The 11,811-nt window shown below is 41.1% G+C and overlaps 1 protein-coding gene across 10 annotated transcripts in view; it reads right to left on the bottom strand.

Moving 5' to 3' along the window:
- Positions 1-8,480: 8,480 nt before the first annotated feature.
- Positions 8,481-11,811, bottom strand: part of tns1a (tensin 1a) — a 183,568-nt gene continuing 180,237 nt past the window's right edge. For all 10 annotated transcript variants that reach the window (XM_055008583.1, XM_055008584.1, XM_055008586.1 and 7 more), the window contains one exon: positions 8,481-11,666. In XM_055008583.1, the coding sequence (XP_054864558.1) occupies positions 11,537-11,666 (130 nt within the window). In that variant the 3' untranslated portion in view covers positions 8,481-11,536. The remainder of the gene's footprint in view (positions 11,667-11,811) is intronic.

Here is an 11,811-nt window from a genome sequence, read left to right as displayed (position 1 = left end):
ACATTGTGTTAAATCATTAATTAACTTTTACTTTTGTATGGTGTTGCGGAGCAGTCAGTTAAAGAGCACATTTTTTCTGCTTTTGTTTTTTTTTCCTTTTTATAGTGAATTATTTAGCTTTTCTGTGCATGTAGGACTGTAAACTTACACAGCTCCATCTCTGTGTCAAAGAGCATAGAGTTGGAGCTTTGTTTTCTCCCACAGAAATAACTGCGTTCCCTTGTTCAAAATCTACATCACCAAATAACATATTTGCATAATGCCTGCCTAGCAGCTAATTTGGCATGCCTTCAAACAAAGAATAAGACGCTACCTCAGAGTCAACCATTATTTCCTCACTACAGATGCTTCTGCTAACACAAAAATGTCTGTATGTCTCCAAATGTTAGCAGCTGGCAGCTCTGGGTAGTGACACAGCCTTTATATACTTGTAAAGAGTAAGGTTACATTTTATAACCAGTACTGCCCCTTGTTGGCTGGTTGACAAATTACAGCTGAATAGACTGTCACAAGGGAAGTCTTAAAGAGACAAAATCTAATTAAAGCTGCAAGCAGCATTGGACGGGTCCTCGCATCCTTGCTGGTCGGCGAATCCACGCACGTCCACCAGGTGGCGCTGCGACCGAGAGTGCATGTCGGCCTGTGGATGCGATGAGGGCCGGACTCTGATCACACGTGTAAAATTTCAGGCAGATTGGAGCGTGTTCAGGCTACTTATAGAGCTTGTCCTGTCCATCCACCAGGTGGCGTTGCGACCGAGAGTGTATATTGGCCCATGGATGTGATCAGGGTCGGACTCTGATCACACATATAAAATTTCAGGCAGATCGGACCATGTACAGGCTAGTTATAAAGAATTTCCTTCCATCCACCAGGTGGCGCTGCGACCGAGAGTGTATGTCGGCCTATGGATGTGATCAGGACTGGACTCTGATCATACATGTAAAGTTTGAGGCAGATTGGAGCATGTTTAGGGCAGTTACACAGCAGTTGATGTTTCATGGCGAAGCATCAAAATTCAGGAGGCCGCCATGGCCACGCCCTCAGACTTTTGTGGAGCATTTTGATAACTTTTGATCACCCATGCCTGGAGTATATCCTGGCCAAATTTCAGCTCTCTCGGTGGTACCCTGTTTGAGTTTATAGCTTTTGAAAAGGTCTAAAAATGACCCAAAATCGTCAAAACATATGATATATAATTCAAAATGGCCGACTTCCTGTTGGGTTTTGGGCATGGGTGTCAATGACATTTTTGTTTGTCTTGATGAGTTACATATGCCTACCAAGTTTCAGAACTGTAGGTCACATACACGGTCCGTAGTAAATGTTTGAAATGTTCCAGGTGGCGCTATGGAGCCATTTTGCAACAATCATGTGTAATTCGTCTAAAATATCAATTATTTCAGCAGTCGTGATGTGTGTGGCAATTTTGGCGAGCATATGAGTGTTCCTAACCTGTCAAAAAGTACTTTGTTTATTACGGCAACTATGCGTTGCCATGGTAACAGCGTTTTATGAATCATCAAAATCTTCACACCGTGGCATTGTCAACGTGTAACCACTCACCTGACCAATTTTCTGAATGATATGACAAAGTTTCTGGCAATGGTAGGTGTAAATGTAATGACAATTTCTTCCAGTTGCCAATAGGTGGCGCTATGAGTATTTCTAAATGTACAAGTGTGGATGTGTTCAGACCCTGACTGGCGTCCATCACATCAAGTTTGGTCCAGATTGGACCATTTCCAGCTGAGATATAAATTATTCAATTTTCATGGCGAGAAATCGAATTTCGCCGCGCCGCCACAGACACGCCCTTTCATGATGCGTCACCATTTTCTCTGGGAATCATCATCAATGTGTTCAGGCTTATGTCACCACATTTGAAGTGAATATGATCAACCTGCTAAGAATAGTACATCAAAGTGTAAAAAAATGTCTATTTCCTGCTACCACAAGGTGGCGCTATGACTGTCAATGTACATAACCACATGGATGTCGTCAGAGCTGGACCCTGATCACACATGTAAAATTTCAGGCAGATTGGAGCATGTACAGCTGAGTTAGACACCACTTCCTGTTTCATGGCGAAGGATCAATATTTTTGGGGGTCGCTATGGCCACGCCCTTTGACTTTTGCGGAGCATTTTGATAACTTTTCATCATGAGGCAGTGTTGCATGTACTGGCCAAATTTGACATCTCTCGGACTTACCCCCGCTGAGTTATTAATTTCAAAAAATTTACAGCTAATTGAAGATGACCGACTTCCTGTTGGGTTTAGGGCATGGCCATGATTGACTTTTTCGTGTGTCCTGATGTCCTGAATATGCATCCAAAGTTTTGTAGCTGTAGATGAAATACTCTGCCAGTTGGCCTAATGACCACTTTTTGCAAGTTTGTAGGGGGCGCTATGGAGCCATTTTGCCACACATATGTGCAAGTCCCATAAAATATCAAATTTTTCGCCAGTCTTGATGAGCATGCCAAGTTTCACGCGTTTTGGGGTATGATAAAGCCGCCAAAAAGGCAATTCAAAAGACGGTAAAAGAAAGAATAATAAATTAAAGCTGCAAGCAGCGTTGGACGGGTCCTCGCATCCATGCCGGTCGGCGAATCCACGCACGTCCGCCAGGTGGCGCTACGACCGAGAGTGCATGTCGGCCTATGGATGTGATGAGGGCTGGACTCTGATCACACACATAAAATTTCAGGCAGGTTGGAGCATGTTCAGGCAACTTATAGAGCTTTTACTGTCCATCCACCAGGTGGCGCTGCGACTGAGAGTGTATATTGGCCAATGGATGTGATCAGGGTCAGACTCTGATCCCACATATAAAATTTCAGGCAGATCGGACCATGTACAGGCTAGTTATAGAGCTTTTCCTTCTATCCACCAGATGGCGCTATGACTGTGGCTGTATTTCAGCATGTGAATGTCATCAGGGTAGGACTCTGATCACACAGGTAAAGTTTGAGGCAGATTGGAGCATGTTTAGGGCAGTTACACAGCAGTTGATGTTTCATGGCGAAGCATCAAAGTTCAGGAGGCTGCCATGGCCACGCCCTCAGACTTTTGTGGAGCATTTTGATAACTTTTGATCACCCATGCCTGCTGTACATCCTGGCCGAATTTCAGCTTTCTCGGGGTTAGCCTGTTTGAGTTTATTGCTTTTGAAAATGTCTAAAAATGACCCAAAATTGTCAAAATATATGACATATAATTCAATATGGCCGACTTCCTGTTGGGTTTTGGGCATGGCTGTCAATTACATTTTTGTACGTCTTGACGAGTTACATATGCCTACCAGGTTTCATAATTCTAGGTGACACGTACTGGCCATAGTAACTGTTTGAAATTTTCCAGGTGGCGCTATGGAGCCATTTTGCCACACACATGTGCAGTTTCCCTAAAATATGAAATGGGTTGCCGGTCCAGATATGTGTGGTAATTTTGGTGAGCATTTGAGCATTTTTAACCTGTCAAAAAGTACTTTGTTTATTACGGCAACGATGCGTTGCCACGGCAACAGCGTTTTATGAATCGTCAAAATCTTCACACTGTGCCATCGTCAAGGTCTGACCACTCACCTGACCAATTTTCAGAATGATATGACAAAGTTTCAGGCAATGGTAGGTGCAAATGTAATGACAATTTCTTCCTGTTGCCAATAGGTGGCGCTATGAGTATTTCTAAATTTACGAATGTGGATGTGTTCAGAACCGGACTGGTGTCCATCACATCAAGTTTGGTCTGGATTGCATCATTTCCAGCTGAGATATTAATAATTCAATTTTCATGGCGAGAAATCGAAATTCGCCGCGCCGCCACAGACACGCCACTTGACGACGAGTCACCATTTTCTCTGGGAATCATCATCAATGTGTTCAGGCTTTTGTCACCACATTTGAAGTGAATATGATCAACCTGCTAAGAATAGTACATCAAAGTGTAAAAAAATGTCTATTTCCTGCTACCACAAGGTGGCGCTATGACTGTCAATGTAGATAACCACATGGATGTCGTCAGAGCTGGACCCTGATCACACATGTAAAATTTCAGGCAGATTGGAGCATGTACAGCTGAGTTAGACACCACTTCCTGTTTCATGGCGAAGGATCAATATTTTTGGGGGTCGCTATGGCCACGCCCTTTGACTTTTGCGGAGCATTTTGATAACTTTTCATCATGAGGCAGTGTTGCATGTACTGCCCAAATTTGACGTCTCTCGGACTTACCCCCGCTGAGTTATTAATTTCAAAAAATTTACAGCTAATTGAAGATGGCCGACTTCCTGTTGGGTTTAGGGCATGGCCATGATTGACTTTTTCGTGTGTCCTGATGTCCTGAATATGCATCCAAAGTTTTGTAGCTGTAGATGAAACACTCTGCCAGTTGGCCTAATGACCACTTTTTGCAACTTTGTAGGGGGCGCTATGGACCCTTTTTGCCACACACATGTGCAACTCCCATAAAATATCAAATTTTTCGCCAGTCCTGATGAGCATGCCAAGTTTCACGCGTTTTGGGGTATGATAAAGCCGCCAAAAAGGCAATTCAAAAGACGGTAAAAGAAAGAATAATAAATAATTCCTTGCATTCCAATAGGGTCTTCGCACCAGTCGGTGCTCGGACCCTAATAATTCCTTGCATTCCAATAGGGTCTTCGCACCAGTCGGTGCTCGGACCCTAAAAAGGAAAATTTTAGACAATGTTAGAAATTAGCAATGCTGAAGCAATGCAGCAACCAATTTTTTTTTAAAGTTATTTTTTAACAAATAAAGCAAACTAAAACATATTCCAGTAAACCCCAAAATTAAAATTATGATCCTATAAAAAGTGAAAAATATGGGCTTTTTAAATACCTGTAGATTCAGATTCAGATTCAGGCTCCTTTATTGTCATTCAGTAATTAACATCACAGATGCAATCACAGGACGAAACTAAGATGCACTACACTGATAAAAACAGAATAAAGACACAGACTAAAGGATGCATGGAATGAAGGCTATTAACAACTAGAAGCGGATGTTATGAATAATATTTACACAATAACTAAGGATATTGCCCAATATATATATACATGATAAATAAAGGAAATTGCACTATATATATGTGTGTGTGTGTGTGCATACACAGTAAGTAAAGGATATTGCACGTATGAAGATGCTATCAGATTCTGCAGTATAATTGCACAGTTCTGTTGTAACGTCTTGTATTTTGCTGTCTTATGGCAGTTGGGTAAAAGCTGTCCTTGAATCTGCCTGTTTTGCACTTCCGGCTGCGGTACTGTATACCTGAGGGCAGGAGGGAAAATAGTTTGTTGAAGGGATATGAGGGATATGAGGTACCACTGGTAAACTGGCAGAACAGCACCACCTGTTCAGCGCAAGAAGGATAATCAGGGGATTATCCTTCTTGCGCTGAACAGGTGGTGCTGTTCTGCCAGTTTACCAGTGGTTGGCCGCGTGGCCCCAGTGATCTTCTCTGCTGCCCTCACAACCCTCTCCAGTGCCTTCCTGTTCAGACAGGCTTCTGCTCTCATGCCACAGAGAGATGCTACTGATTAGCACTCTCTCTATTGTTTTTTTGTAGAAGCTGGTGTGGACGGCTGGGCTCAGATGTACTCTCTTTAACCTGTGGAGAAAGTGTAGGCGCTGATTGGCTTTTTTAGCCAGAGAGGATGTGTGCAGAGTCCAGGTCAGGTTGTCAGTAACATGAACCCTCAGGAATTTTGATTTTCTGCACAATCTCCACAGCGGCGTCCTTGATATAAATGTGTGTGTGTGTGAGTGGGTGGGGAGTAGGGGGGTGGGAGGTTGTGCCCTTCTGACTCAGGAAGGCACAACTGCTTGACCAACTGAGGTGTTGAATATGTCTGTCAGGACCTGTGCCAGTCAGCACACACACAGCACACCCCTTGAGCTCGCAGCCAGGTATGTGGTCCAGACCTGCAGCCTTCCATCTGTTTCTTTTTTTCAGGGTCTAACAGACATCAGCCTGATCAAGAGACAGTGCCACCTTCTCCTGGAGTGGGGTGGCCTTTGCTTTTGGAGTTTTATTTCGTCCTTCAAAACGTCCAAAGTAGTTGTTGAGTTCATTCAGGAAGTCAGTGTTGTCATCCCTGCCACAGTCTCCTGGTGTCCCTGTGATCCTGAAACTGTTCCTGAATTTTTTTTTTCCGAGGGCCCCTTTTATAGTACAAAAGTTCAACCACTTTACAGGGTTGGTTTTGAAAAAATCACGAATTTTAAAAATTCAATCCCAGTTGGACAGGCTTTAGAGAATGAACATTACCCAATTGTTGGAGGAATTTCAATTACTTAATGAATCCTATGGATCCTGGTGATTCTCTAATTCATGAAGACACCAGGAGTGAACATTTTCACCTATGAAGTACAACAAAATTTCTTATAGATTTTCACAAAATGTTATACAGACATTCCTAGTTCCCAGACAGTATATATTACAGATCTTATTTCGTGTATCTCTTGATCTAGTCATTGATCTAGTCATTATTATGACTAGATCCCCTGCTTTTCTTTTGTAGCTTCACTATCTGGACAAAGAAGTATTGATTATCATCGACTTGAATTAGATTGGAATCACACAAATCATCTGAAGCCAGTTTTTAATGTTGAATGCAGTCAGTTATCCATTCAGCATCCACACTTCAAGATCGGTGAATCTCATTTGATCACATCATTAAACTTATAGGGGAACTGTCAAACTAAACATTTACCTAAAATAACTCTTGAATTAAATGTTTAAATCCTTGAAATGGAAGGATTTATTGCTCTGATTTGTTGGACAAGCTGCACAAATGCTTGTTTGAACCTTGGCATACCACTGACCACAAACTTCTTCCTCTTACCGCTTCAACTGTGCGTTAAAACACGTACAGTGCATCAGCCTTTAGACTGGATGTCATCACCTCCCTGCACTATTCTTTTAAAGTCAATTTCAAAGCAGTAAGTCACATGGTCCTGATTTTTAATTCAGTGACTTGGAAGTCGATTGAACCCAGATTCACCCTAGCATCGAGGCGGATACTAACTGCTGTGCTATTTTAACTTAAGTTGCATTTTTATTGCCTTGGCATATTTCATGTTTTCGGTTTGCTTGGTTTTCTGTCTGTTTAACAGTACTGAAAGGCAGTTTTCCATTTTTATTGTTTGTGCACTCTCTGGAAAAAGGAAACACTGTTAATAAGATTTCCTTCAAATAAGGGTGTCAAACCAAATCAGTTCACATTAGCTGCAAACACGACCAGGAACATGCCTTCCATGCACATCCTGTTGCCTTTACATCCGTTCATTTTGATGGTGCATGAATATGTAGTGTCCATGAACTAAATGTGGACCCAGCCAAGAGACCCAGGATGCACTTGGTAGGAGCCGGGGCCTCCCCTTCCAGCTCATAATGCGCTGTGGTGAAGCAAGAGTGGCAGCGTGTACGTAATTTGTCAGGGGGGAATGTGTCATGTACATTTGTGAGTTTGGACTCTGTCTGCAGCCACGAGAATGTAACAGAATTTTGATCATGTTTCATTACCTGTCCCAAGTAGTCGTTAGCTGAGTTGGGCCTTGAACTTAGGACAAACAGACTGGACCACTGCTTACACCCACATTGCTCACTCTGTAGTACTGTATTTCCCAAGTGGCTCATTGGATTGGCCACAAACAGACACCTGTTATCAATTTGTTAGCCCTTGTATGACAGTGCAATAGTTGAAACTCAATATAGCTCACAACAACCATCCATTCCATCCATTATCTGGAGCCTATCCCAGCTGGCATAACGCGAAGGCAGATTCACACCCACAGACAATTTGGGATCACCAATTAACCTCAGCATGTTTTTGGTCTGTGGGGTGAAGCCTGAGAACCCATTGAAGACCCACGCATGCGCATGGAGAGCATGCAAACTCCACACAGAAAGATCCTATGCCCAGCCTGGGATGTGAACTGGGGATCTTCGAGCTGCGAAGTGACAGTGCTAACCACAGAGCAATGCAAATAATTAGAGATAAACCAGCTTCCCTGTCATAAAAGCTTGAGTTGGGGGAACAAAAAACAGATAACAGACAACATGGCAGGACGTAAACTTGAGCAGGGCAGTGGGGTGAACCTTTGGTAACATGTGCATTTCAACTGTTATGCAAAGAAGTTTCATATGAGGAGTGCGCTCTGATTTTCAGACAGGTTTTTCTAATCTAACAGTGACCAAAACCTTGATTTTATCTTATTTTACTTAGGTGGAATGCTTTCTGTCTTAACAGGGGGGACACATGCTGCAGTTTTTGAAAGTCAGCAGCTCTTTAAGTAAACTAGCACAAGGTGTTGTATATCAAATGTAACACAGTGACTTCATTCCAAACCTGACAAAGAAGCTGAATGAATGATAATTAATGCCTGAAACCAAGGAGATTATCAAAAATAAATTAAGAAAAATTAAAATTGAATAAACACCCAAATAGCTTTAATGTAACTGATCTGTATTGCTTTAATGTTTTTTTCTCCTTAGGAACAGGTAAGCCATGACAATACCATGTAAATGATAAGCGCAAACAGAATCTGAGACCCTTTTGTACATCCACAGTAGAAGATTCATACAACACACAAATCCCATCTGTACAACGGGTCACAGAATCTATATTTATTTTTTCCCACTGAAGCAGGTAGCTCTTCACTCAAAGCCAACAGGTACAATGCAATTTTAGATTGTTTTTAATTCTTTTTTTTTTACTTAAACAATAGTTAATTATTCTATTATTATCTCCAAATGACTATAAATGGCATAAAGCTTGTTAGTAGTCAATTTAAATGCACTGTACCTCTTTGTTTTCAATGAAACACCACCATACATTCCTAAAATCGACAGTTAAAACTGCAATATGGTGATAATAAATTTAAAAATATGTCAGGAAAATAAAGAATAAATAAGAATAAATAAATCACTGACTCTTGAGGGGAAAGGGGGGGCGGGGCGCAGAAAAGACACCTTTGGCAGTCTGACAAAGCTGCAGCTGTAGAGCTTTAGCATCACGGTGAGACACGTCTGACTTTATTTACCTCTAGCGCTGACACCCATTTGAAATTTATGTCACTCCTCTTTTGGTATTGTGAATATAAGTGCTTTGTTTACACACTTTCAGTGGGGTACAGCAGACCTGTTCTCAGCAGGCACAGAAGTTTGACACATTTTGGTAACACCAGTAAAAACAAATCCAAAAAAGCGCTTTCGTCATCTGCACCTGAATGTCTTACTGTGTAAATGCCCCCTTAGTTACCAAGAACACTCATGTCTGTGTGTAATGGTTGGTTCTTGAAATTACTGCAAAAGTTGAGCAAGATGACTGAATGAAACACACACACACGAAAATAAGGAAAATTGAATATAAAAAGTGACATGCAGCCAGTGAGCATAGATGTAAGAATCTTTGGCAAAATTATAATCAGAACTGTCATGGGTGCATACAGCTGTTGTCATATTGCATTTGAGGTTGGCTTTTGAACTTTAACGTGCTTCCCTTTTTTTTGTCTCTAAAATCACACCTTTAATCTTAAATTCTACCAGCTACAATGCTTCGATGAGTGCCCTCCAAACGGATGGCGACTGTCCATGCAACTCAGACTCTTGGCTTCTCTCTCATTCATGCCCTGCCTCATTCTGAGAGAACAAAAAAAAATTAGAAACATGACGAACTGAAAAATAACATATACATGTACAAAGTAATGTACACCATATATTCAAACACATTTCAAAATCGTCAGATTTTGAAATCATTAGCCAAAATAACTATATATATAATTTTTCTCAACTCATTAGGTAATCTTCTTTATCTAGACTGTACAATATATGTATATATGAGTAATCATGAGGGACCAAAGCAACAAAAATAAATACTTTTTCGCTATGTCACCTTTCAAAGTAGTATATCTATGTACATTTATATCAATATCAATTTTCCTTAGCTTATAGTGAATGATTGAGCATGAGTTCAAGAAGCAGGCATAGTGCACAGCGTGGAAACTCGTGTTTTTGTCTTTTTCTTTTCATTTTCCCTAAGGATATCTAAATGTCAATTTTGACAACACTGTGGAACAAAAAAAAGAGAAATTAACTGTCTTGATACAGTGAAAGGTAACCCTGGCTCAAATGGACCAAAAATAAAAGAAAAAAAAGTACAAATATAGCATCTCACCATCATGTGACTACTTCAACAATGGGTTATCTACTTCTTTTTAGGACTCAGAGAAGAGTACAAAAAATGTTTGTCTATTTCATGCAGTCTTTGACAAGTCATACAATCTCAGTGTACTTGTCTAAAGGTTCTTAGTTTTTAGCACATAGCATAGAATGTTTTCAGTGATGTTGAATGTAGCTATGAAGGAGGGTGCAGTTTTGGACAACAACATGCATAAAGAACAGTGCATAGGTCCACGTCATTGGGCCAGTCCTTGGTGATTTCCAGTGTGTTTCAATGGCAGCGTCTATAAACAGATCCACTACTGCAAGCAGTTGGTGATGGGCAAGTGGATGTGACTCTGGAGGTCGAAGCCTGAATAAGTGGCGCCATCTTTTGGAGAAACAGTCTTCCTTGCTCTCGCTCTCTCTCCTCTCTCTCGGTCTGCCATGCGATCAGTAGCTTGCTGATTTCAGGCAAGAGAAATCCAAGAAGCATGTTTGGAGAGAGGCGTGAACCAGAAGTAATGCAAGTGTGGCTACACTGACACAAAGTGCGATGACCTTAGCGTGGCAAGGGGAGTAGGTAGAGATTTTATTTTTTAAATAAGTCTGGTCTGCTATGCACAGTTTAGATAAGTCGTCGTTTCACTGCAGAGCCCTTTCCAACACACAACAGACCCGGAATTGATCACTCTAAGGATTTCACAATGACTACTGGGGAAGGTAGAAGAACCAAGCTTAAAGATCAAGCTAACATGCATAATGTCTTCAGACAATGTTTTGATAAAAGCCATCAAGGCCGACTTTTTTTCCCGAAGACGAGTTCAAGAAGAACCCAGATTTGTTTTCTTTTTTTTTGTTCAACACTTCATCTTTTGAAAGGAGGAAATAATAATGTCTTAATAGCTACATCATTCTTGCACTTTTATTGCAACTACCTTTGGTAAATCAATCAACAAAATAACACAAAACCCTGAAACATACAAGTCTTTACTTGTTCCCCAACTAAACTTAGCATTGTTCCTTTACTCTATAGCTCGTAATTTCCTCTCACCACAGGTGAGCCTGTGAATAAATTTTCTCTCTCTAACGGTCTCCATGGTTGTCATTTTTACCACACTTCCTCTACCTCCACTCTGAATCCACACCAAAGCCTTCAAATAGAGACTACTCCAAAAAAGACCAAAGTCAAGACAAACCAGCAAGGCAGAGAGGAAAAAAGAGAGAAGGAAAACAGAAAGAAACCAACAGGAAACAGAAAGGATATTATCGAGTCCTGGCCAAAAAGACACCAATGACGAAGTAAGATTGCAAAATGACCACTGCCATTTGGACATTACGGGTTTCATCGCTTCATTAGTTTGGAGACAAAGCTGACAATGGCAGAGGCTGGCTGATCTGGGTCCAGCTCAGCAAACAGGTGGCTGACATTGTCTGTTGTGCTTCCTTGTTTCCTTGCGACAAATCCAAAAAGTCTGGAAGTAAGAGAAATATATCTGCATTTCGTATTTTGAAAATATTCTGACTTCAAACATACAGTGTTGAGCTTTTTTTTTTCCAATCAAAAAGCTTGGTATGAACAGAAGTAATACAATGACTTGGGAAATCAAGAAAGGGAAA

The sequence above is a fragment of the Amphiprion ocellaris genome, chromosome 24, assembly GCF_022539595.1.
Source record: "Amphiprion ocellaris isolate individual 3 ecotype Okinawa chromosome 24, ASM2253959v1, whole genome shotgun sequence".
In the NCBI taxonomy this organism is placed as follows: Eukaryota; Metazoa; Chordata; class Actinopteri; family Pomacentridae; genus Amphiprion; species Amphiprion ocellaris.
Note: the sequence above shows the minus strand (reverse complement) of the source record. Positions and strands in the feature narration are given on the sequence as shown.